At 37.4% G+C, this 24,379-nt stretch overlaps 6 protein-coding genes across 8 annotated transcripts in view; 3 read left to right on the top strand and 3 right to left on the bottom strand.

The window, feature by feature from the left end:
• The window catches only part of top3a (DNA topoisomerase III alpha), an 11,542-nt gene extending 8,766 nt beyond the window's left edge, over window positions 1-2,776 (bottom strand). The window contains exons 1-9 of the mRNA XM_016506044.1: window positions 2,357-2,776; window positions 2,144-2,203; window positions 1,990-2,063; window positions 1,831-1,906; window positions 1,635-1,743; window positions 1,407-1,550; window positions 1,150-1,320; window positions 930-1,033; window positions 743-817 (exon numbers count right to left, since the gene is read on the bottom strand). Of these exons, the coding sequence (XP_016361530.1) occupies window positions 743-817; window positions 930-1,033; window positions 1,150-1,320; window positions 1,407-1,550; window positions 1,635-1,743; window positions 1,831-1,906; window positions 1,990-2,063; window positions 2,144-2,203; window positions 2,357-2,527 (984 nt within the window). The 5' untranslated portion in view covers window positions 2,528-2,776. The remainder of the gene's footprint in view (window positions 1-742; window positions 818-929; window positions 1,034-1,149; window positions 1,321-1,406; window positions 1,551-1,634; window positions 1,744-1,830; window positions 1,907-1,989; window positions 2,064-2,143; window positions 2,204-2,356) is intronic.
• A 545-nt stretch (window positions 2,777-3,321) lies between these two features.
• Window positions 3,322-8,083, top strand: LOC107703424 (Smith-Magenis syndrome chromosomal region candidate gene 8 protein homolog). 2 transcript variants are annotated; one of them, XM_016506047.1, is made up of 3 exons: window positions 3,322-3,908; window positions 4,011-5,842; window positions 5,990-8,083. In XM_016506047.1, the coding sequence occupies exons 1-3, from the start codon at window positions 3,714-3,716 to the stop codon at window positions 6,435-6,437; spliced, it is 2,475 nt and encodes an 824-aa protein (XP_016361533.1). In that variant the 5' UTR covers window positions 3,322-3,713; the 3' UTR covers window positions 6,438-8,083. The 2 variants fall into 2 exon arrangements, with proteins under 2 accessions (XP_016361533.1, XP_016361532.1); XM_016506046.1 differs by having other exon boundaries at window positions 3,322-5,842.
• A 261-nt stretch (window positions 8,084-8,344) lies between these two features.
• Window positions 8,345-15,882, bottom strand: LOC107703425 (serine hydroxymethyltransferase, cytosolic-like). Its single transcript, XM_016506048.1, has 12 exons — window positions 15,787-15,882; window positions 14,813-14,911; window positions 14,196-14,341; window positions 13,914-14,029; window positions 13,642-13,802; window positions 13,064-13,145; window positions 12,182-12,394; window positions 11,986-12,102; window positions 9,395-9,517; window positions 9,153-9,269; window positions 8,937-9,047; window positions 8,345-8,857 (listed from the first exon to the last, which is right to left on the bottom strand). The coding sequence occupies exons 2-12, from the start codon at window positions 14,897-14,899 to the stop codon at window positions 8,685-8,687; spliced, it is 1,446 nt and encodes a 481-aa protein (XP_016361534.1). The 5' UTR covers window positions 14,900-14,911; window positions 15,787-15,882; the 3' UTR covers window positions 8,345-8,684.
• Window positions 15,883-16,262: 380 nt separating this feature from the next.
• Window positions 16,263-19,405, bottom strand: LOC107703426 (28 kDa heat- and acid-stable phosphoprotein-like). Of its 2 annotated transcripts, XM_016506049.1 has the most exons (7): window positions 19,337-19,405; window positions 18,758-19,091; window positions 18,473-18,564; window positions 17,732-17,827; window positions 17,246-17,364; window positions 16,926-17,077; window positions 16,263-16,828 (listed from the first exon to the last, which is right to left on the bottom strand). In XM_016506049.1, the coding sequence occupies exons 2-7, from the start codon at window positions 18,768-18,770 to the stop codon at window positions 16,788-16,790; spliced, it is 513 nt and encodes a 170-aa protein (XP_016361535.1). In that variant the 5' UTR covers window positions 18,771-19,091; window positions 19,337-19,405; the 3' UTR covers window positions 16,263-16,787. The 2 variants fall into 2 exon arrangements, with proteins under 2 accessions (XP_016361535.1, XP_016361536.1); XM_016506050.1 differs by lacking the exon at window positions 19,337-19,405 and having other exon boundaries at window positions 18,758-19,121.
• A 152-nt stretch (window positions 19,406-19,557) lies between these two features.
• Window positions 19,558-21,002, top strand: bud31 (BUD31 homolog). Its single transcript, XM_016506051.1, has 4 exons — window positions 19,558-19,741; window positions 19,949-20,071; window positions 20,146-20,312; window positions 20,830-21,002. Exons 1-4 carry the CDS (start codon window positions 19,648-19,650, stop codon window positions 20,878-20,880), a joined length of 435 nt encoding a protein of 144 aa, XP_016361537.1. The 5' UTR covers window positions 19,558-19,647; the 3' UTR covers window positions 20,881-21,002.
• A 1,494-nt stretch (window positions 21,003-22,496) lies between these two features.
• Window positions 22,497-24,379, top strand: part of cpsf4 (cleavage and polyadenylation specific factor 4) — a 2,247-nt gene continuing 364 nt past the window's right edge. The window contains exons 1-7 of the mRNA XM_016505935.1: window positions 22,497-22,975; window positions 23,124-23,174; window positions 23,263-23,415; window positions 23,510-23,605; window positions 23,769-23,862; window positions 23,970-24,042; window positions 24,120-24,290. Of these exons, the coding sequence (XP_016361421.1) occupies window positions 22,873-22,975; window positions 23,124-23,174; window positions 23,263-23,415; window positions 23,510-23,605; window positions 23,769-23,862; window positions 23,970-24,042; window positions 24,120-24,290 (741 nt within the window). The 5' untranslated portion in view covers window positions 22,497-22,872. The remainder of the gene's footprint in view (window positions 22,976-23,123; window positions 23,175-23,262; window positions 23,416-23,509; window positions 23,606-23,768; window positions 23,863-23,969; window positions 24,043-24,119; window positions 24,291-24,379) is intronic.

Below are 24,379 nucleotides of genomic sequence, written 5' to 3'. Positions count from 1 at the left end.
CTTCAAAAAGAACACAAAGAATGGCCTTCTCAGCTGCCATAGTTGCAACTCTTGCGTCATCAGAACAGTGTGTTCAACGCATCACCGTTTCCGTTTAAAAAACGTTTTGCACCGTTTTTGTCGGGGCTGAACGCAGCCCTGATGAAGGCACGGTTTGATCTTCGGCTGACCAATCAGCAGAAAGGGGCATTTAATTCCCGCCCAAGTGTAGAAATCAAATATTCAAGCTGTGTATTCATTTTTCCACCCATGAACGAAAAACAAAAATTTAAGCTGAATTTTCATTTTTCGTTTTTTGGAAAAAAAACAAAAAAACGAAAAAGGAACCGTATTCTAATTTTTCTACTTTCAATATTAAATCAAAAAACGAATGATCGAATGATACACAGATTCACAAAGGCACAGATCCCTAAACAAGATCATATCTGCAGATGAAACTTTGTTTGTAGAAACATTATTTAAATTTGAACTAGCACCAACTACACCATGTTATGCTCGAGAAGCTGCAAAAGACACAGGTGCAAGTGGAATGTAAAAAACATGGTGGCATTTATTTTTAAGTAAATATAATGGGCGATATATTGCGTCACCAAAAATTATTGAGGTCATGTACATATATTGTGCGATAAGTCGATATATTGATTATTGCGACAGGCCTATGTCTGAGTGTCCACATACATACTTCTGTCCATATTTCCAAATGTTTTAATGTATAAAATCTGTCAAGCTCTAAATTACTTACCACAGTGTCGAGAGGTAAAGGTCGCCATTTGCTTTTTGGTTTACTTGTTACAGATATCACTTTCGCCATCGGATCCTAAGAAAAGATTAAAACCAAACACAGAAAACTTATGATGACTTAATAATGAACTACAAAGCTTGCATATGTTTTTAAAAACGTTTTTAACAAGTCATATAGAAGCACACACCTCCATGCACATCTGATACAGCACGAGGCATGCTGTGTGACTGAAAAGACGATGTCTTTTCCAGCTGAATTCAACCGATTCCTCTTCATTAGGCTCATGGACAACTATCAAACAGAAAAGCACAGACAATAAAGCACATGTGACGACACTGCAAAGCACTTCTTGTATTTGGTTCAAAATTATTAAATGTGAAGTGTGTCAATTCAAAAAAACAGAGTACCTTTGATTTTAAAGAAAGTTTCAGGTACGAAGGCTTGAATGGCTTTAAACCGCTCTACCACAAAGCCAAGGGTCGGGAACTGACAACTGCCATAACTGATGAGCTGATCAGAGAGAGATTCTGGGAATATCTTCTGCAAGCGCAATGTCTGGAACCTGGTAAATGATGCCCCTGAAGGAACACAGTGTACATACGCTAAACATGGTCTAAAATGCAGTAGTTTTTGTTTATGTTCTCTTCTATTTGGAACTGCCTACCGATGCGGAGATCCAGCTCCTGTCTCACATCCACTGCATCACTGACATTGATATCCGGCTCAGTAAGGGTCTCACAGGCTCTCCTTATGGAGTTCGGGGTGATCTCAGAGAACCGTGCACGGAAGACCTGAACGTTTGGCTTCACTTAATTAAAAGATATCCCATGGGTGTTAGAGATATATAGCACCAGTACAGTGAATAACTAGAACCACGATGCACTAAACTTACCTGCTTTGCAAACATCAATGATCTCAAAGCCGATATTTTCTCCTTCTCTGTCACAATCAGTCCAAATGACCAGAGCTTGACATTGTCTCACCTCTCTCTCCAAAGTCCTCTGGATAATGTAAATATATATATTAAAATATAAAATACAAGCTCATATTCTAAACACAAATCTAAGTGAACGCATGAAAATGAATACTTTGATGGGTATAAATTTCTCAGGGCAGTACTTTTCCACTTCAGCATCAAACAACAGGACTGGATTACAACTATGCCTGTGAAACAGACCACATGACAAAGTTTAACTGAATATTTAAACTGTATTATCAAAGAGATATGAAGAAATATAACTTTTTACCATTTCTGAAAGGGAGCTTTGAATTCGAGACTCAAGAGATGTCCTGACACAGATGTCATGCTTACAGTTACATTCTGTGAACAAATAAACACTATGATCAAACACAGACTCTATATACTACTTATATGTAGTAATTAACTAAAAAATTACTTACTTGACCAAAGAGGTGGTATTCGTACTCATATATTTTGTTGTAAACCGAGTAGCCTTCTCTCTGTCAAGAAAAAAAAAAGATTCATTACCAGTGATGATCATTATTACATACAAATAAAAACAACATTTGATAGACATAAAAACAACAACTCATTTAATAACTATAAGGTCTGACATTATGGATCAAAGTAACTGTGCAACAGTCAGCACTCACTCTTCTCGATCTCCCGTTTGACATGATCTCTGCTATGCCCTTAGCTGCATCGTTTTTCTCAGCAACACAAAGCACTTTCTTAATCTGTGTGCGCCTTATCATGCTTACAGATTGTTGTCTATAAAATCGACTGCCAATTGTCACTCGTAGTGATCTAAACAAAACGTTCATAACTGTGATCTAGCGGCGCATGGTCACTGTACACTCCGAACATTACATCAAAATAACAGCTTGTTGAATAGCATAAAACCCCGACAACCTATAAGTTAACTGAGATAAAACATATCAGCGTAAACGGAAAGAAATCTCGGTAAACGTTTTTAATAACGTGTAAACACAGCAGATGAATCAACTCTCTGTAAACAACTTCGAACTCCGGCACCGCCTTCTTCTTCTTCTTCTTCTTCTTCTTCTTCTTCTTCCGTTTTTTGGCGTGTTACATCCTGTGTGCATATCGCCACCTACTTTTTCTGTTATGCAGTCATGGTTTATTTATATTAAAATTCCTTCCTTGTTTTTGCTTTTCCTATTCCTATTTCCTATTACACACGTATATACACAAATAACTCCGGCGCCTGGCGAGAATTGTCGTAAAAATACCGTAAAGCAATCTGGTTAGAATGCTGTGTTGTGTATTTTCCCAACGAAATGCAATTAACTTAAAACAAATAATAATTAGTTAAAACAGTGAATCTGCATATACGTATAATAACGAGTCTTGTCATACATTACGCATAATATAATTTCTCCCCTTGAACAACCAGACAACGCATCATAACAAATGCAAGAGACTGTGTCTCAAAACCTAGTTAGATGCCTACGTAGGTAGCATATTTGGGCAGCATAAGAGCTTTCCGAGTCCGCTCACTAAGTGTGCCCAAACTGCTGTCCAGCTAGTCAGCTCTCTAGGTTTTGAAACGCAGCTGCTTCCTCATCAGGATAGTCACATGGGAAGGTTACGATCGTTTAAATATGGCTGCTGTTAAGAGGATGTCAGTTTATTGAGCAGCTGGAGTACATTGTAACAGCGGTGTCTTCGTTTAGATTTGTTATATAGATGCCGGATTATAAATAGGTTTATGTAAGCGGCGACGACTGATAGATGTATGAGATTTATGGCAGGCGACATCGAAGGTCTGCCAGAGCATCGTCTTCAAGCCCATCTATATCAGATCGTGATCTGGCTCAGTGGACTAACCAGCCGTGCTGCAAAGACAGAGAGTCCTCCTCAGTGCACAGCGTATTTATGATTTGTGTTTTTAAAATGATGTCTTTGTAAAATATTATGTTTTCATCGATGTAGATACTGAGCATGGAAGGGTATCTCTGCTGATGTCTCTCTATATACTCCGAGAACATGATTGGCTCACCAGATGTGGTGGCTTTGACCAAAGAAGATGACTTTGGGGACTCTTTCACAGATCCATGCTCACTTCCAGAGGAGTTTTCTGTGCCTTTGTTTGCTCATGCTGCCAATGCAAATCCCTGGACGAAGACATCCTATGCGAAATTCTCAAAAGATTTCATACTCGTCTCTGAATTTTCAGAACAGGTCGGTCCACAGCCTTTAATCACCATTCCCAATGATCCCAAAGTGTGTGGGACATTTGACCTTAACTACTTCTCACTTCGCATCATGTCTGTGGACTACCAGGCGTCCTTTGTTGGGCATCCTCCTGGCAGTAACTACCCAAAGCTCAATTTTGTGGAGGATTCAAAAGTTGTCCTGGGTGATTCCAAGGAAGGGGCGTTCGCTTACGTCCATCATCTGACGCTGTACGACTTGGAGGCTCGTGGATTTGTGCGCCCCTTTTGCTTGGCCTACATTTCCGCAGACGAAAGGAAGATCATGCATCAGTTTCAAGAACTGTCATCCGAGTTTTCCAAGGCTTCCGAATTTTTAAAATCAGGCAACAGGAAAGCTTTTGCAAATGAACTGGAAAAGAAACTGAAAGACCTGGAGTACACCAGATTGGTGCTGCACAAAGAAACTGAGCTTCAGAAAATGAACAATGGCTGTTATTCCACACAAGCTATTGAGAAGGCGAATGAATTAGCAAATGTGGAGAAGTCCATCTATGAACACAAAGATCTGCTGAGGCAAATAACGTCTTATCCTTCCAGGAAAAAGAAAGATGTAGATTTTATCCAACAAGAGACGGAGAAACCGGCTGACATGAGTGTAATAGACGATACACTAAATAGTCATCATTCTGACATTGCAGATAAGACCGTGGAAACCGAAAGCAAGAGTAGAAAGTCCTCTTACACACCTCAGCTCATAAAGGCCAAATCTGCAAAATGCTTTGATAAACGCTTGAAAACGATGGAAGAGCTCTGCGATGCCAGCTTTTTCCACCAAACTCTAGAGCAACTAAACATAATTGAGAAGTCATTCCGAGGAGATCTATGCCTTATTTACACTAGCCAGATCGACAGGGCTCTTCTGAGCAAACAGAGCGTTACTAGCTTCCTCTTCGAAGCTGAACGGGACTGGGAGTATGGAGGAACCTCAAAGAACTTCAGTATTTCTTCCAACAATCCAACTGTCCCCATTCTGAACTTATCTGGCGAGCCGCTGAGTCTCGACTCGTACACCACCTGCATAGATGTAGATCACATTAAGCCAGGTGTGGAGTCTATGGAAGGGCCTCCCGAGTCCAGTACATCTGACATTACGCAGGAAACCTCAGAGGCCGCCGACACGGAGACCAAAGGGAGTTTTAGTAGCGACAAGAGCATTGAGGCTTTTGGAGGTGTTAGTCCTTCCAGTCTACAGGCAAATTACTTTGATGGTCTAGAACGAAAGAGCAAGGTATCCATTGCATCACCATCTGAAAATGCGTCCAGCTCTGTTGCTGTCCCACAAAGGACATCTGACGGGAATCTAGTCCCGATGGATGCAGCCTGCTGTATTGGACAGGACGGTTTCATTTTTGAGGAACCTTTACCTGAGCTCGCTCAGGAGTGCTGTGGTGACACAGTGGTGAACCAAGAACCTCTGTCTTTTCTTCAGGGAGACCCTGCCTTACAGGTGGACTACACTTTTGAAGAGTCAGCCCTCGCAGAAAGCCCAAACATGGGACTGACTTTTTCTGAGCTAAACACTGAGGAGGTGGCAAAAATTAATATCGAAGATGTCTCCGATAGTACGAGCTTCATGAGCGCCTCCACCAGTTCTGACCGAGCGGTGTCTCTGTTCACCTACGGCAGTGCGTTGACGCTAAAGCAGAAGAAGAAAGCTGGTCACAGCGCTCTTCGATTCATCAGGCAATATCCGTTTGCTCAGCAAGCCATTTTCTGCCTTCTGAGTGGCCGAACGCTCGTTATTTTAGGGGTGGACGAGGGCACGGTGAGGAAGCTAGTCAATGCTTTGTTCATTTTCGTTCCCAATCTCGGCAAGTACGGCGAAACCGTCCAACCATGGCTTTCATCGCCATTTCAGCTTACCGACCTGCAGAGATGGAAACTTATTGGATTGCAGAGGTATGTGGCCGACCTGTAGTCAATCAATAACTCCGTATCATAGTTTCAAAAGCAGCCAGTTTTTTTGCTTGCAATGCTTTAAATCAGTGACCAAAAGAGCAGTGTTCATTATTTTTGGTATTTAATCTTTTCTTTTTTTTTCCCCAGAGCTGCCTCCCCGGCTGGATCCAGCATTCTCCACTCTTTGAATCGATACAGCCGTTACATAAGCATTTTGGACTGTGACAACAAGACCCTCCGGTGTCCGCCATACAAAGGAACACTAGTAAGCCATTTGGCAGACCACAGGACTCAGATCAAACGTGGCAGTACCTACTTCCTCCATGTTCAGGGCATGTTGACTCAGCTTACAGCCAAGGCCTTCCTATATACATTCTGCCATCACATTCACCTTCCCATGGACATCAACGACCAGGGCTCGGTAACGTCGCGCAGGACTAATTTCTTGTTGCAGCTCAGTTACACTGTGGAAGAGAGTAAAATCGTCCACTACCTGAGTGAGCTCATCAAGCAGCATTACATTCAGGGGTCCTCGAAGGGGGGCAACCAGTCTTTTTGTTTTAATTACACCACCAGCTATTTGTACAAAATCTGAATGTGTCCACTATCTGTTCGACATTAACCCCGATAAAATCAGGAGACCAAATGTATTGAATGTAATCCCCTTTGTTTTTGTTCATGGCATTCCAGGAAGCAGCAGGTTAAACGTCTGGTGTTACAAAATGTGGTCTTGACTATTTGTTTAGTGTAGAGGTTGCATACTTAAATCTATTGCCAAACCGTCTTCAGTAAAATGGTTCCTCTTGCGGTCAGAAGACCTTACAAAAAGCTATGAAATGAAATAAAGACTCAGCAAAATGTTACTGTCGTTCAAGCACAAGTAGTTGTTTTGAAAGAAGCCATACGAAACGGCTTATTTAAATCTGTGTAGTCACATGCTTGTTTTCATTGACCACTACAGCTACATGGGAACAGCAGCAGGAGAGTCTCTAATCACCATTTAATTAATCTGGTCCTGGTATCCCATTTAATAATTAATGCTTTTTTGTCTTCACAAGACAAAACTGTTGCTACATGAAAATCACAAGCATAATTTAATGGAACTAACTTGCGTGGCAACAGAACAGTATTTTATAATACACATTCTGCTCAATACGCAGCCTTTATAAAAAGCATTAGCATTATATGCATTTCAATTAGCAGATAATTTGATGTTAATTCATGGATTGGTCAGTAATAAGCTTTTTGATACTTGCTTTCTGAGCTTAAGAAATAATTAATACACTAAACTGATTAATAACATAGGGAAAACATGCACATTTTCAGATTTATCCTTTTTTCTGCCCTCTCCAGTGGACATAAAATCTGAGCGGAAAACGGAATATTTTTAATAATACAAAAATGAACAAAGGTTAAAGGCATGGTTAAACAAAAATGGAGCCAACTGCCCTTCGGGTTTTAACGTAATTGTGTGATAAGGTGAACGAATGTACTGCATGTAAGTTGTCACATTGTGGAGAACTGTTACACAACTTTTCTGCATGTTTGAAGAACACAAAAATGTAATGACTGCAAAATATGGTGGCAATTTATAGACACTTCCATTGTATCTCGTGTGTTGTGCTGTTCAGCCTTTCTAGATATATTTAAAATGGATAGCAATTGTTGTCTAAGTTGTGTGCAAGCAACGTCAGCATGAGTAACTGTGTGGATGAAGTGGCACTTCATTCTAATGGCTGTTGCAGTGATGTGAAATGAACGATAATGGTGGTTGTTGCCGAAATACATAGTCTATAATTGTTATTCTCACTACTGCATGATAGCAGTTGTAGTCCAAAATTACAGATCTTGACTGCCACCGCTGTTTCATCGCAAGTGTGTCTTAATATCAAGTTGTTTTGGCTACCCAGTAATTACTGGCCTTTGTAACGATTTGTCAGGCAGATTTTTTTTTTGCATTTAATTACAGTCTGTTGAATGTAAATCGAGATTAAGCCATACCATTATACACACATTAACTTCTAAGGTTATTTCTTTTTGCTGTTTCTGAACACATCTTGTTTGCTGTAACTGTCTAAATCATGCATTTTTGTTGCTACTTTACACAAATCTATTTGAAGAGTATTGTGCGCTTGTCCGGGGTAAGGTGAGGTATATTCTTCATGCTAAAATATTTATGGATGTTAAGTTGAGTAAATTTTGAGGGTCATCTGTGTGCTTTTGAGTTGCTGCCCACTGTGAAATTTCTCTGCCTTCAATTTCATTAAATGATTTCTGATTTAGCCCTGTTTTGCATCATTATTAAATGGCATCATACCTACCCGATAACAGTCTGTCTTTAGCAAAAACCTACTTTCCTTTATTATATAGTAAAAGGCACATGATTCGTCTCATTCTGAATTTGTAATGACTTACACATGTCAGCTTATTAGAGTAAATAGTAACAGGGAGATGTAAATTTTACACTTAATCAGCAAGAAAAAGGTCTAGTCACATGTTCACATTTACAATATTTCAGGCTTTATTTGCACTGCATGTACAAATTCATTGTGCCAGTTGGTTATTCTCTGTTGATCTGTTTTAAGTGTACAGTAAAACTTTGTATAGATTACTTCGGCTTATTCTGCAATGGGTATAACCACAGAAGTGAGAGAAAACGTGACTAGAACACATTAGAGAAACCAATTAAATGTAGTCAAAAACAGATCATTTGGTGATTTATATGAAAGGGAAGTCATCACATTGAGGTGCATGACGATTGCAGTGGACTGCTGAGTGGTATTCAAGCCTTTGTGCCCATTAAATCGATAGAAATCTTAGCAAATAGTCAGAAAGACAGTAATTATAACTCTGGCAGCCCAGGCATTGGGAACTTTCCAGCAAAGTCTTCGACTTCCTTTCGAGTTTCATTTATTTTCAGTTGGTACTTCTCATTTTGAGCCAGTTCATCCTTAAACTCCTTCAAAGTTGCTTTAGGATTCATGTTTCTTTGGATCTCCAATGTCAACTCAATGCCTGCAGGCAGATACACATATTGACAATTATAATATCAAGAACAATATTCTTTAATGTTACATTATTGCATAAAGCTCACCCTGGTGAATGAACTCGCCAACCTTACGGAAATCCTCCTCCAATAGTCCTCGAGATGTAAGAGCAGGAGACCCTAAACGAAGGCCGCTGGGGCGCAAGGCACTTTTATCACCTTCATTACAAATTTTGGAAAAAGAATCAGTGGAATAACTGGTTAGATTGTTGTAGTAAAACATATAAAAAGATGTCTAACATGATGCTATTTTTTCCAATGCACCTGGGCAGGTGTTCTTGTTGCAGGCAATGGCACAAGCCTCCAGTACTTTCTCTGCTCTTCCTCCATCAGTTCCATTTGAACGCAGATCAACCAAGATGAGATGATTATCTGAGCCACCTACATATAAACACGAAAGGTAAAGTGAACACAGCTGCGACTGTATCCAGTCTCTGTCACCCTCAGCCAACGGTTTCATTTACGTATAATTTATTAAATCCTTACTAAATCTTTAAGGAACTCACCTGTAACAACTTTGTAGCCCTTTTCCATTAGGCTGGCTGCTAAAGCCCTGCAATTCGCTAGAACTTGCAATTGATAGGTCTTGAACTCTGAAGTCAGAGCCTGCTTTAAAGCAACAGCAACCCCTGCGCATCACATCAAACAAATAAAATAAAGCACATAACTAAGAATACTGATAATCAGCTGTCATAAAAAAGTTACTTTTTTTTTAGGTGATAACATTAATAAACAACGTAAATAATTAATTATAAAATTAATAAATATTTACTATTTACATAAACGAGGCATATTAGGGTAGAAAAAAATTGCAATCAGGAATATTAAAAATCGATTTTCATAAAATTGAATTTGTCATTTTTTTAAGTAAAAACATTAATAAATATAAATAATTTATCAAATTATTAATACATATTAATACTTATTGTTTCATTTAAATAAAGCACATATGGTATGTGCTTTATGTCCATTTTCATAAATATTAATTTGTCAAGTTTTTTTTTTAATTAGTAAATTTAGTAAAGTGATAATATTAATAAACACTTATTGAATTCAAGTAATTTATAATTAATAAATATTTGCCGTTTAATTTAAATAAGACTTACAAAAATATTACATTTAGACTATGTATAGTATCAAATTAATTTGTTTAATTAAAGCGGTTTCATTGTTAAATTAATGTTTACAGAAAATGCATATATTCCATTAAAACAATCTGAAGATTGTAAAATATTTAAAACATTACTTTTGTCTTTGAATTTAAGTCAAGTAATAACTCTCAGGGTAAATTCAGTATATACATATATATATATATATGTATATACTATACAGCAGGTAAAATAAGTATTGAACACGTCACCATTTTTCTCAGTAAATATATTTCTAAAGGTGCTGTTGACATGAAATTTTCACCAGGGGCTCGTTCTTCGTACGTCGCTTATTACATCCGAGATGAAATGTCACATCCAAGATGATATCATCGCGCTAATCAGGATCTGGCTAACTGGGTTCTTTGAACACACCTGTTGTTGATGATTAGTCTGGCTGGATTGAGTTATCTGAGATAATTGCGCGTTCATGGGTTGGTTTACTGTCAGCACTCAAATTAATGCACGACTCTACATTATCTGTATAGCATGTGTGTAAGACTCGAATACAATTATGAACTAATTATTTTATAATTAATAAATATTTCAGTGAGTAAAACTGGCTGTCTACACAGTATAAAAGACTACACAACATTATTATATTATCTTTAATGACAGCAACTCCAGGATGAGCTTCGAAGAACCAAACAATTCAAGATCATGCCAAATCGTCAACAATCAAATCCAGCTAACTGAGTTAGCGACGTACGAAGAACGGGCCCCAGATGTCGGTAACAATCCAAGTAATCCATACATGCAAAGAAAGCAAAACAAATAAGTTCAGAAATTAAGTTCTGTGTAATAAAATGGAATGACGCTTACTGAAATTTATTTAATATTTCATACAAAAGCCTTTGTTGGTAATGACAGCTTCAAGACAGCCCCTGTAAGGAGAAACTAGTCGCATGTATTGCTCAGGTGTGATTTTGGCCCATTCTTCCACAGAGTCTTCAAATTCTGAAGGTTCTGTGGGCCTCTTCTATGAACTCTGATCTTCAGTTCTTTCCATAGATTTTCTATTGGATTCAAGTCAGGTGATTGGCTGGGCCATTCTAGCAGCTTTATTTTATTTCTCTGAAACCAATTGAGAGTTTCCTTGGCTGTGTTTGGGATCATTGTCTCACTGGAATGTCCAACCTCGTTTCATCTTCATCATCCAGATGGCAGCAGATTTTTATCAAGCATGTCTTGGTACACTTTTCCATTCATCCTTCCTTCAATTATATGAATTTTGCCAGTGCTACACCATAATGTTTTGGGGTGATGTGCAGTGCCATTTGCCGCTTTCCATGCCTTTTTGCACCTCCCTTTCTTCATGTGTTCAATACTTTTTCCCTGGGTCATTCCACTTTATTACACAGAACTTAATTTCTGAACTTATTTGTATGTATGGATTACTTGGGTTGTTACCGACATCTAGTGAAAATTTCATGTCAACAGCACCTTTAATATAAACAGTAAAAATATATTTACTGGGAAAAATGGTGACGTGTTCAATACTTATTTTACCCGCTGTATATCTATATATATACACATTTATATAACATACCACTAGACTGGTCATGATAAAAATTAGTGTACCTTCATACTCTCCTGGCAGCAAGCAGTGACATGACTGTCGATTGGGTTGATAAAGGCCAGCAAACGAATGGTGCTTGTTGTCAAGTGTTTACAGTGAATGTAATCTTTACATACAGAGAAATACTTGTGCGCACTAACATCGGATGACTGTATAGACAGTGTTCTCAACATCTGGTTGGGTGGTTACTGAACTAAATTAAACAGCAAGCTTATTCAATTTACATGTCAATTAATAGATCGTGGATTAATCATAAACATTCCTAGTTTAAATGCAAACTTACCTAACCTTATCTGACCTCATATAACCATCTCAACTTATCTTATCTCATCTCATTTTATCTAAACACATGGAGGACGTCAGCTCTTACCAGCAATGGCATGGTTGTGAGGGCCGCCCTGCAGTCCAGGAAACACTGCCTGGTTAATCAGACTCTCCAGGTTATACAGGGTCTCCTTGCCTGTCTTTGCATCAACACTACGAACTCCTGCAATTCAAGAGTGTATAATGACAGCGCTGTCAATGGCCTAGATTTATTATGACGGCTCAATTCACACTGAACTCACCCTTCCTGAAGAAAATGACTCCTGCCCTGCAGCCCCTCAAGGTCTTGTGGGTGGTGGTGGAAACAATGTCACAGTATTCGAACGGAGACGGAACGACTCCTGCTGCGACCAAACCACTGATGTGAGCCATGTCTGCCAGAAGATACGCTCCATTCTCATCTGCAATCTTCCTCAGGCGACTGTAGTCCAGGTTACGGGAATAACAGCTGGTGCCTTAACAATGGTACACAGAAACGTTAATGGTGATGTTTGTCATTTCTTTTAATGTTGAATTACTTTTTTTTTTCTCTAACCAGCCCATCAGAGCAGCACTAACTCCCTTATTTTTGCTAAATCTCTTGCAACCCCGCCCCCCCCAAATGATTTACAAAGCACATCAGATAGTTGAACAAAGTGTGGTAGAAAATGTAAAAAATTACAAATAAACTGAAAAAAGCAAATAGGACAAAAAAATAAGTGTTTTTAATAAGATAAAAAGTCATAAAACTGAATTATTAAATAAAGTGATAGCATTAGCATTAATTTGAATAAAATTAAACTTATATTAAATAAATATGAATAAATAGTTACGGTTTCTTTCTTTCTTTTTTTTTAAACCACATATTTGGTAGGAAAAAATATGAAAATTAAGATGTAAATTTTCAGGTATAACTGAATTACAAAGTAATTACTTTAAGAAAATCAGTTTCCATAGTTGTTGGCATTCATTTTTTTCCAAATAATTTATGCACTATTAAAACAACATATAGTTGAACAAAGGGTTGAAAAAAGGGTTTTCAAGTTAGATTCAATTTTTTTTTAATTATTAATGATATTATTTAAATTATAAAAGCTTTACATATTGCAGTTAAAAAAATCCTCCGGTTTTCTCTGAGCACTGACCTGCAATGATTAGTCTCGGGTGGAAAAGACGAGCATTTTCCTCAAGTCTGTCATAATCGATGTATCCAGTTTCTGGATTGACCTGGACAAAAACAAATGAATTAAGGTTCAATATACCAGTGTTGTCTCAGCATTAGGGTTTTCTGTGCCCTAGTATTTACTCTAAACATGTTGTCGGGCAGGTTTATCAATCCGAAACTAGAATCGTCAATTAGAATGCACCATTCAGATTGTTGAATGGTAAAGGCATCATACACCCTGAAGATGGTTTTTAGGCTGAAACATGTCGGTATTGTTAAACATTAAAGTAGTGCTGGAACCTTTTTTCACAAAGGCGTTTTTTCACCAAATCAGTCGGTTTGCTGCAAATTCTGCCCATGTTACTTGTCTGGTTATAGAAATTCAATTAGACAGTGGTAATAAATTTGCCTAAAATTTGCCATTATGTAGAGAACAGAAGAAAATTTCCTTTAAGGTTTAACCCTCACTATGACCTTCTAGCCAAATTACAAAATGTCAATTTTCCCATTACTTCAGTTTAGAGTTCACCACAATGTTGATTCTAATGGCAAGGTCACCTTATACGGCATAGACTCAAAGAAAACGGAAGTGGCTGAGATTTTCTTTTTGTCAGTCATGAAGCCGTGGGTGAGATGGCCGCCATCAGGAAGATCAAGGCCCATGATGCGCCCATGAGGTTCCACTATGGCTGTGTACACGGCAAAGTTCGCTGGTGACCCTGAGGAAAAAATCAAACAGTATTTCAAACAATGTGCGCTTTATGAGTTAATGTTTCATATGTTACATCATCTCTTACAGCAACAGTCTAGTGACACAGAAACAAACCTACCAGAGTACGGCTGCACATTCACTCCCCATTTCTCCAGGTCGAGGCCGTACACCTTGAGAGCTCTTTCCTGACACAAACGCTCCAATTCATCGACATGCTCCGTGCCTCCATAATACCTGATAACATTAAACAAAGTCTGAATTTAAAAGAAGCATTTTTTTAATGCATAAGCACAATGTCGAAGTGCAAAGTGTAAATTACACAATACTAATCTTATTGGCAAATGCAACAACATAAAATTGCAATGTACCAGTACATAAAATGTAACTGAACAATAGTCACCTCTGACCAGGATAACCTTCAGAGTACTTGTTGTTCATGCAGGAACCCAGAGCCTCCAAAACAGCCCGACTAGTGAAGTTCTCAGAGGCAATGAGCTCTAATCCATATGTCTGTCGCTTCTTTTCCTTCTTTATTATGTTAAATACCTAGTGCATACAGAAATATTTCGGTATTCATTTGATATGAATCATACTTCAGCTGAGCAAGGCTAGGCTAAAGCTGCCTGTCACAAGGCAGATCAGAGTCTAGGAGACCAGATTTCATCATAAGCCCCAAAACTAGTCAAAACAAAAAGTTTTTTTTCCCCTCTTGCACAGCAGAATATCATTCATGGTTCACTGCAGAGATTCACAATAATAGTCTTGAGGCTGGTTGTATATATAATCACTGACTTTCCTGTTTGACAGTGTTTATAATAATTGCTGTTAATAGTGGTCGTCTGTTTTGACTATGTCTTTAATTGATTTTTCCGTACATTTCTGCCATATGTACATTAACTGGCAGTCACCACTGATAAGCTACTACTAAATATTGTAGAAACTTAATTTGCTCTAAAGTTGCTTTGCAATGATTTGTATCGTGAAAAGCGCTATACAAATAAACTTGAACTGAATTACCTCAGGATCATTTGTGCTCAGAGGTTCCAGCATCATCTTGTTATGAGATTCCCATGTTTTATTGTTATGGCCGTTGATCTGTGCCATAGTTTATGATCTCTAGAGGAAAGAAATGTTATATTTAAATGTTAGAAGACCCCCATATGCAAAACATACTGTATACACCGGGTTACATAATTTGTAATAATAGCATTAATGTACTTGAGCTCTTTAACAGAGTATTCTTGGATCAAATGCAGAGTATGAATTTGCTTAGACTGATATCCAGTAATCGATTTTAATTCAAATAACGCTGAAATAAAACAGTAAAAAGTACTAAAAGTACTAAAACTAAAATAAATGAAGGTAAATATATTTAAAAACAAAAATGACTAACACACAAAGTAAAAGCACACGAAAACTGAAAAAAATTATAAAGTAAAAGGTAATTAAGAATATTAATTAAAAACTGTAATAGTATATAAATAACCCTAAAATAACACTGCTCAGCTGTCAATCTAATGATGCAACTGCAGCAGCCAGCGCAGAGCACGCTTCTGACAGATTACGAAACAAACTTTGAGAACTTGTGGAGAACTTTAAAGGTCAATTTAGATTCGCAGCTATTGACACATAAACCGGAACTCCTGCCTTCAGGGTTACATTTTTCCCGCGAAATACATTCTGTAACTATTACATATCAAATGACATGTGGCTAAGGAACAAATGCTTACTTTATAATAATGAAAGCGATTTTATTCTTTGACATTCAGGTGTCATATAGCAATTTGTACGTGCTCTTTAAGCACCTATTTGCACAACGGTAACAGATTAACATTCATCAGCCGAGAATGTGGAGCGCATGCAGACAGTCACAAGGTTTTGATTTGATCCGCTAAATCAAAACTCTGCTTTACGTTACCGAAGCTTTAAATATATCTATATATTATCTATATAGATGTGATGATATAGAATGAAAACCTTCTTCTACTTACCTTTACAAATGTGGTTAATGGTTCGCCCCAAATTGCTTTATGTGAAAACTTTCATTTAGGTTTCCTCGTGTCAAAGTCCGCGAAATTTGAAGACCAATCAGCGCGCTGCGGGGCGTGGCTAATCGAGCTCCTGTCCCGCCCACAACGAAAGGCGTGATACAGGGAGCACTTTTCTGCATTGTCACCTTTTTGTTCTTTGTTGTCGGCATTTTTTTACTTACCCTTTTTGTTCATATCTCATATGATACATGCTACAGTCACCATGGGCTTTTCTGGGACTTGGAAAACAAAGGAATGGAGGTATGGAATGTCCAATATGATAATACTAATATATGTAACAATAATAATACAAAATATATATTTTTAAAAACTTTCCAAAAATATTCCAAAAATAAATGGCGACTGTCAATACATTTAACAACTACAACATTTTTAATAAAAACCACACCTTAAAAATCAAAACAGTTTTTCAGGTTTACAATAATACTAGTGAGATATACAAAACAATTCACAATATAATACAAATACATTTTCAAAAAAACGTTCTGACATTTTATTGGTGTATGTTATTCTTTACATTCTAAATGACACCAGGTCCTTTACAACTGAGGACAGATTATTACGTTTTTATATTTACAATAATCCTTTAAACTGAGATCGCAAAGTTGACTCAGCTACATCTGGCAATATGTTAATATATTAATAAATATGTCTATATTCCTAATATCACTGAGTGAAAGCAAGCATTAAGATTTAGCCACTTTAGTGAAAGCATCAGGGCTCTCACAAAGGCATTTTATTTGGATAATTAAATGCCTGCTTTCTGAGTTAATATACTCTGAAATATTCCTTTTCACTGAAACACTGTGTTATAGGATTCCACATTATCTTTTGCTTTGTCTTCAAAAATAACATTGTCAATATCATCGTATACTGTCCACAAATGCATCGAAACCTCTAAGAATCCACTATTTGGATTATTTGAGAGACAACGTATGCAGTTATTTAGCCGCTGTCGCCACCGCCTGCGCTGCTTCTTTTGCTACAATGACAAAGAAGAAAACAATAATGAATCTCTGATTTCCAGCAAGACATTTTCACAAGTTGCTCTACAACATTAACAAATGCTGCCAATTTACCTTTACGTTCTTCTTCTTTTTTCCGTGCAGCCTCCTCGCGTTGCTTTCTAATAATGGCGAGTCGAGCGAGGTCAGCTTTAGCTTGATCTGTCTTTCCTGCTAAATGCATTTTCATATACCTCTCCTTGGCCTTTTGCTTTTCGATCTCTTCTCTGAAATATGAAAAGAAACTTATTGAAAGAGATGAAAAGGAACAGATTCACGTGTCTAGATGTCTAGCAATAACAAAAAATGTGACATAACATGTTGGTAAATAATGAGAGGGTATTAAGTAGCTCAAGGAAAATGTTGTTAGCTTCACTCACCCCAGTGTCTCTTACCTTTCTCTTCTGGAAAGCTGTTTGGGACCCTCGAGTTCTATGTCTGTGATTTTCTTTGCTTTTTGGGCGACTCGATTGGGATTTTCAATCTCTATCAAGCCTTCAACACCCTTCCTTTTCTGTGACAAAACAGAGATCAGTGTTGTTATTGTTAACTGAAACTAAAACTTAAAGGGGTCATGAACTGCCTTTTTTTATTATTTTGAACTGCTCTTTGAGGGCCACTTATACTGTTATCAAGATTTTTATATCAAAAACATTATAGGAGTAATAGGGTATTTTCTGTCCTGTTTTAAACTCTCTCATCAGAACGCTCTGTTTGAACAGGTGTGGCAGATTGTAGACTCAGAAGTAAAGATCTTTATGATTGGCTAACAGTTGTGTATATTTGACAGCCTACATCCTTCATAGATCTATCAGGAGGATCTATAAGTAGGTGGACAGCTCTGGAACATGGACTCGTCATCATTCTAAAAGAAAACTTACCTCAGACCCCTCATCGTCACTGTCCCCTGAACCTGACGCTGTCAGTTTGTCCTCGCTCTGGTTGTCGTTCACTGCTGCACCTTCTTCTTCTTCCTTCTACAATGTAAAAAAAACAAAACATTACCACATGCAACAATTAATTTGTTTAGCCAATTTGACTTGCGGAATGGCACCGAATCAGAAAGTGGTTGTAGTGAGTGGAGCTCTTGAGAATCAGTCACCTTCTGCTGTGCTTTTGACCACTGTTACATAAAGTTGCGATGTAGTAGAGCTTTTCTTCCGTACTGTTATGTGATTTGAGTAAAACAGATTATTGAAAAAAAATAAAATAAAAATTGGTGCCAGGACTTGGTTGTATTCGTCAGTTGTTGACTGGATGGAGACCAGTGCAGCTGATTGTAAGAGAGGGACGGGGTTTAATTAAGTGGACTAAATGATTGCATACGTCCGCCTTACAGAGAGAAGTGTTGTTTCACTGGAATGTTATGAATAATCACCGTCATGATTATTTTGATTAAAAATTTTATTACAATTTTTTAAAGAAATTAAACATTTACATGAATTAATTGCTGTCAGTGGGATTAATAACATATATTTGAAAAAAAAGTTAAAGTTTAAAAGTTTCATCTTTTTTTAAAACGTCAACTTAAATGTTAATGCTTGCTTTCAGTGTCAACCACATTCTTACCCATGTTTCTTAATATTTGTCATGTTTCTGTGTGAATTTGTAATACAGCTCACCTTTTTTCGTTCTTTTTCTGCTTTCATTTGAGCATCTATTTCTTCAGGACTTGTGTAAGTTCTCATGCGACCTTTATGGCCACCTTTTTTCCCTAAAATAGACAAATAAACACAAATACAAATTTCTAATAGCATTGCTCTCAATGAAAATATCCTGACGATAACACAGAAGACGTAGGCTAGCTTAAACGTACAGCATACAGACTGTATATAATGCCAATCATAAGAACAGGCTATGACAGCAGTGTGTGATGCCACAACATACACAACGAAATGATCCCTTACCTCCTTTAGGCATGATGAAGATTAAACTTGGCTTGATATAAAAACAAAAGCAGTCGACTAAAGCACATTCCCAGTCACAACAAAAGCGTGGTACGGTTTTGATATCAGGTTGCCACACTTCACCACACTCTCGCGTACCCAACTCTGTAGATAACTTACTGAACGGTGTACGGCAGCAATTAATTATAGTTACGTGGTTTTATTTGGCTCTGGGGCGATACAGTAAATAAAGCAAATACAAAATCCCACGATTAAGTAGTTACAGTCATCCATTAGCATATAGCCAGCTGGTCCATGTTCCTATATTTACACTCACAGGCACTCGATCAGACACCTGAAACTGGGCAACACTGGACTGTGACTGGAGCACTGATGGCAGGAAATGACACAAGAAACATGGTTAAAACCTAAATTAAATTTTGTTCTGCAAGGATATAATATTGTAAGAAAGAATAGAAAGACAGGTAATGGAGGTGGGGTGGCCACTTTTATAACAAATGAATTAGAATACAGAGTCATTAATGAGATTGATTGCCATCCGCCATAAAACGTTATTAGAAGAAGAAGAAGATCAGACACCTAGCCTGATGCAATATGCTGGAAGAGAGAATAACACCACAGCTTCGCCATAATAAAACCATTGTTGCCATGTGAAATAGTCAGGGTTTCATGCAGAACGTTGTAGCAATGGAAAACAAGGCTGGAAACAAGTATAGCTCGTGTTTCATGTGTGAGAACGAAGACAGCTCGTCGGCGTAACGACTCGCACTGAAAGGACCTTTGGAGTGACGTCCTCCGTTCGGCGACAGAACGCGGGGAAGTTCTTCGTGCAGCCAGCGGCTCGCTGTTGCTAAACAACCGAGACGCTCGAATATTGTTTAAACAACATAATGCCCAAGGTGAAAAGGAGTAGGAAACCACCTCCAGATGGCTGGGAGCTCATAGAGCCGACTCTTGACGAGCTGGACCAGAAAATGCGCGAGGGTTCGTTCAGCAATCTGCAAACTAGCCATAACGCTAACAAGGCGATTGTTTGGGATGTCGGAATGATCAGATACTCAGTCAGGATGAATGTTAGTGTAGTTAACATCAATAATCACACGTTTAATTCGTTTAATAAAAATGGGGAAACGTGCTGTTTTTATTTAGAATCTGCTACGATGCTTGTTGACTGATGCTGTAATTTCACAGCTGAAACCGAGCCTCATGAGGGCAAGCGTAAGGTTGAGTCTCTATGGCCAATCTTCCGACTTCATCACCAGCGCAGCCGTTACATTTTCGACCTTTTCTACAAGAGGAAGGCCATCAGTCGAGGTATGGTGGTGGGGTGCAGTCTTTTGTACGGTTTGTTTCTATGGGAGTTGTTAACTTGTGAGTTTCATTCGCAGAGCTTTATGAATATTGCATCCGAGAGGGCTATGCAGACAAGAATCTGATTGCCAAATGGAAAAAACAGGGCTATGAAAATCTGTGCTGTCTGCGGTGCATTCAGACGCGCGACACAAACTTTGGAACAAATTGCATATGCAGAGTTCCCAAGGGCAAGCTTGAAGTGGTAAGTTGTGCAAGTTGTTTAATTTACTCAAAGTCGTATACATCCGTCAGATGTTAATGTTTTTCCATCAAAAAGCTGTCCCATTACTTATTGTATGCCTTTAAAAAAAAAAAAACTTGCCCCTTTTAGACTTGCACTCAAATTTATTTACTAACTGCTTGTTTTATTTAAAAAGACTAACTCTAGTTTCTCTAATCTTTTTGTATTCTATCTATTTGTTTCCTTTTTATTTATTATACAATTAACAAAAGCAAAAAACGCCTCTAACACTAGCTTGCTCTATTCTTTTTCTATTCTACGCGTTCTTTTTATTTATTATGATTTAAAAAAAAAAACTTGCTTCGTGTACTGCGTTAAGCTAATTCTGACTTGTTATAGCACTTGTGTATCATTGCTCTTTTGCTGATTTTGATTGCTTCTATTGTCCTCAGTTGTAAGTCGCTTTGGATAAAAGCGTCTGCTAAATGACTAAATGTAAATATGCCACTGTTCCTAATTTGTTCTTTTGTTTTCTTAGGGTCGTATCATTGAGTGCACTCACTGTGGATGCAGAGGATGTTCTGGATGAGTCAAGAGGGCAACAACTTTTTGAACTTACTGAACTTTGATTTGTATTTTTAATACATTTATTGGGTTGTCATTACGATGTTGAAATTATATAATTGTATGTGTATGCTTTGATTTTTTTTTTTTTCTGTTTTTTTTCCATTATTTGTATTAAACTGTGATGTGTCTTAATTATTCTGGGTTACACGGTCCAATCTCGTGCTTTGAGTGTGTGCTTCCATGAAGTATGTTGTATAAGCATGCTCTGGTAAAAGGAATAAGTTAGAATATCTCATCCCATACAAATACAAATCAGATTTTTTGTGCATGTAAATTTTTTTTTTTTTTTTTTTTTGTATGAATGTTTAAATTATTTATTTTATATGTGCGTTGTGAACTGCCTACCCACTGCAGAGTGGCAACAAAAATATCCTTAATATCAATGTAAAATATCAGTTTTCAGATCAGTCCCTAGCAGGTTTAAGAATGATCTTTTAATGAAATTGATGTTAGAAAAACGAAGTGGGTGTTATCAACTTTATCTCGGAAGGAATGAGGGTACGTCTCCATATCCTGACCTTTTCAGAATTACCACTTCCTTTTTGAAAACAAAGAGGAAAACATACAAGTCAGGGTCAAAGAGAAAATCTCCCTGATTCATCAGCTATCTTCTATATTTTCTTTACTAAAATGGCATACAGAAATACACAAATGTATGACTGAGACTCAGAATTTCACCATCTTAAACATGGGATGAAAACGAAAAATATATGTACTAGTTCAGGACAAGCTGGGCAAATCTGTGTGTATTCAATCATTTTAAATTATCTAACACATCAGAACCGAATAACGAGAATATTAGTAAAGAAATACATTTGAAATAATTTGATTTATTCTGTTTTTTAAAATCTAAACAATATAAACTAGCCAGAGGTTTAATAAGTAGAACATACTTGTAGAATCACAATAGGCTTTGTAATTTCACAGAAATATTTAATTTAGTCCGTTTTAATAAGTTAGTTGTATTGAGTCTTGGTATCCTGAACATGATATAATCTATATAGTTTTGGATTTCTTTAAGAACAACAGACAAAAAACAGCTTCTGGTTGGTAGTTTACACCTATGAAATGTAAGCCTCATTCAATTCGATTATCTTCCTTTTTTAAATACATTTTCGTAATCCCAGGTCAGCGCTCCTCACAGTACCTTTGTTAACTACAGCAGACCTTTTAATCAACAACCAACACACTGATCAAGACCCAGCCCTTTCGGATATTCTTTGTGCCGTCAAAGTTGCCATCTAACGACAAATCATTAGAAGATCATTGACACACGTTTTAATATTAATAAGGCGAAATGACTCCTCTTAAGAAATACAATTAAAAAACCGCATTCGCGCGTTCCCAGAGCCTCATTCAATTCGATTATCTTCCTTTTTTAAATACATTTTCGTAATCCCAGGTCAGCGCTCCTCACAGTACCTTTGTTAACTACAGCAGACCTTTTAATCAACAACCAACACACTGATCAAGACCCAGCCCTTTCGGATATTCTTTGTGCCGTCAAAGTTGCCATCTAACGACAAATCATTAGAAGATCATTGACACACGTTTTAATATTAATAAGGCGAAATTACTCCTCTTAAGAAATACAATTAAAAAAAACGCATTCGCGCGTTCCCAGAAAATCGATGCTATTGCAATCGATTGTACGGCCTGGAGTTCAGGGGTCACTCGTGAGCAGCGCTGTGGAAGTAGACGGTTCTAAAATCAACTGCTTATTTACAATCTTTATCTTTACCGATTTACTCATGAGCTACATTAAAGACTGTTTACCCAGTTAATAAATCTGTATACCTTTTCGCTATTCTCTCTTTTTACGTCCAGAATTAAACCTGACCAACGGCAAACGGATAAGTTGTTAGCCATCAAGACTTCTTTTAGTTTTCTGATTAGGTGTTATAAAGAGAAGCGTTTCAACTGCTGGTAAACATATAGAGGATATACTACCAAAATGCAGGAATTAATCTCGTGTGTCGATCATATCAAGTTTGATCTAGAAATTGCAGTAGAACAACAATTAGGCGCTCAGCCATTGCCATTTCCAGGAATGGATAGTAAGTCGATTAATATTTGTCTTAAATGTTCAATTACAATTGTGTTTCTGATTTATTATTTTCAACACATAAGATGGATTGCTAGATAAGTATTATTTAGGACAGAAGACTTTTAACAATGATACAAAATGTTCTTATTATTTTTCAGAATCTGGCGCCGCTGTGTGCGAGTTCTTCATGAGAGCTGCCTGTATGAAAGGCATGTGTTATAAAAACTTGTTTATGGATTTCATGTGTAAATCAGATTTATTGCTTCGATCAGACTCTACAGCTTTCTCTTTTGACAGGTGGAATGTGTCCTTTCAGACACATAAGTGGAGAAAAGTCTGTGGTGTGCAAACACTGGCTTAGAGGTTTATGCAAGAAAGGAGACCAATGTGAATTTTTACATGAGTATGATATGACAAAGATGCCTGAATGTTATTTCTACTCTAAATTTGGTTAGTATTTTAAAATCTTATCTATCTATCTATCGATCTATCTATCGATCTATCTATGTGTAATAAGTCTTAATAATTTATTTTTGTTTTACAGGGGAGTGCAGTAATAAAGAGTGTCCATTTTTGCACATTGACCCAGAATCTAAGATTAAAGATTGCCCATGGTATGATAGGGGCTTTTGTAAGCATGGTAAGCCGTTTGCAGTGTTTTTCAGATATTTGCATTTAAAAGAAGTTGTATGAATCCGCATTATTTTACATTGAATTTTGTTAAGTTACATTATTTTACAGATATTTCAAAATTGATTGTAATAGGAAGAAATCAACACGTTTTCCCTTCACCTTCCCTTTAGGTCCGGATTGCAGGCACAGACACACAAGAAGAGTCATCTGTGTAAATTACCTTGTGGGCTTCTGTCCAGAGGGCAAGTCATGCAAATTTATGCAGTGAGTATCTGTGATTGCAATTTATGCATATATATTCATATGTGTGATTTAAATAAACATTTTTGCATTAATTCTAAGCATATGAATTTTTATTTTGTAATTCCTAGCCCAAGATTTGAACTCCCTATGGGTGCAACAGAACAGCCACCATTACCACAACAGGCACAGTGTCAGCAAAAGGTTTGTGAATTTTTTTTTTCTTTTCTTGTTTAATGTTTACCTTGATACTAATGTTTCATCTTAATTTTAATCTACAGCAGCAAAACATGCAGCCCACAAACAGGTCATCACAGTCACTCATCCAGTTAACCAACACCAATGTCAACAACAACCAGAGAATGCCAAATGCTGTTGGGATAGTGCACTCTAACAACAACATGGGTGGACCTCGCGGTCCTCGTCCACTGGATCAAGTTACGTGTTACAAGGTGGGACACCATTTGATTTTATGCAGAAAGTAAATTCTTTTGACATAGTACTCTTATGCATGATGATACTTCAAATGTACGGTCATATT

Source organism: Sinocyclocheilus anshuiensis, unplaced genomic scaffold, assembly GCF_001515605.1.
Source record: "Sinocyclocheilus anshuiensis isolate Anshui unplaced genomic scaffold, SAMN03320099.WGS_v1.1 scaffold58, whole genome shotgun sequence".
NCBI classification, from domain to species: Eukaryota; Metazoa; Chordata; class Actinopteri; order Cypriniformes; family Cyprinidae; genus Sinocyclocheilus; species Sinocyclocheilus anshuiensis.
Note: the sequence above shows the minus strand (reverse complement) of the source record. Positions and strands in the feature narration are given on the sequence as shown.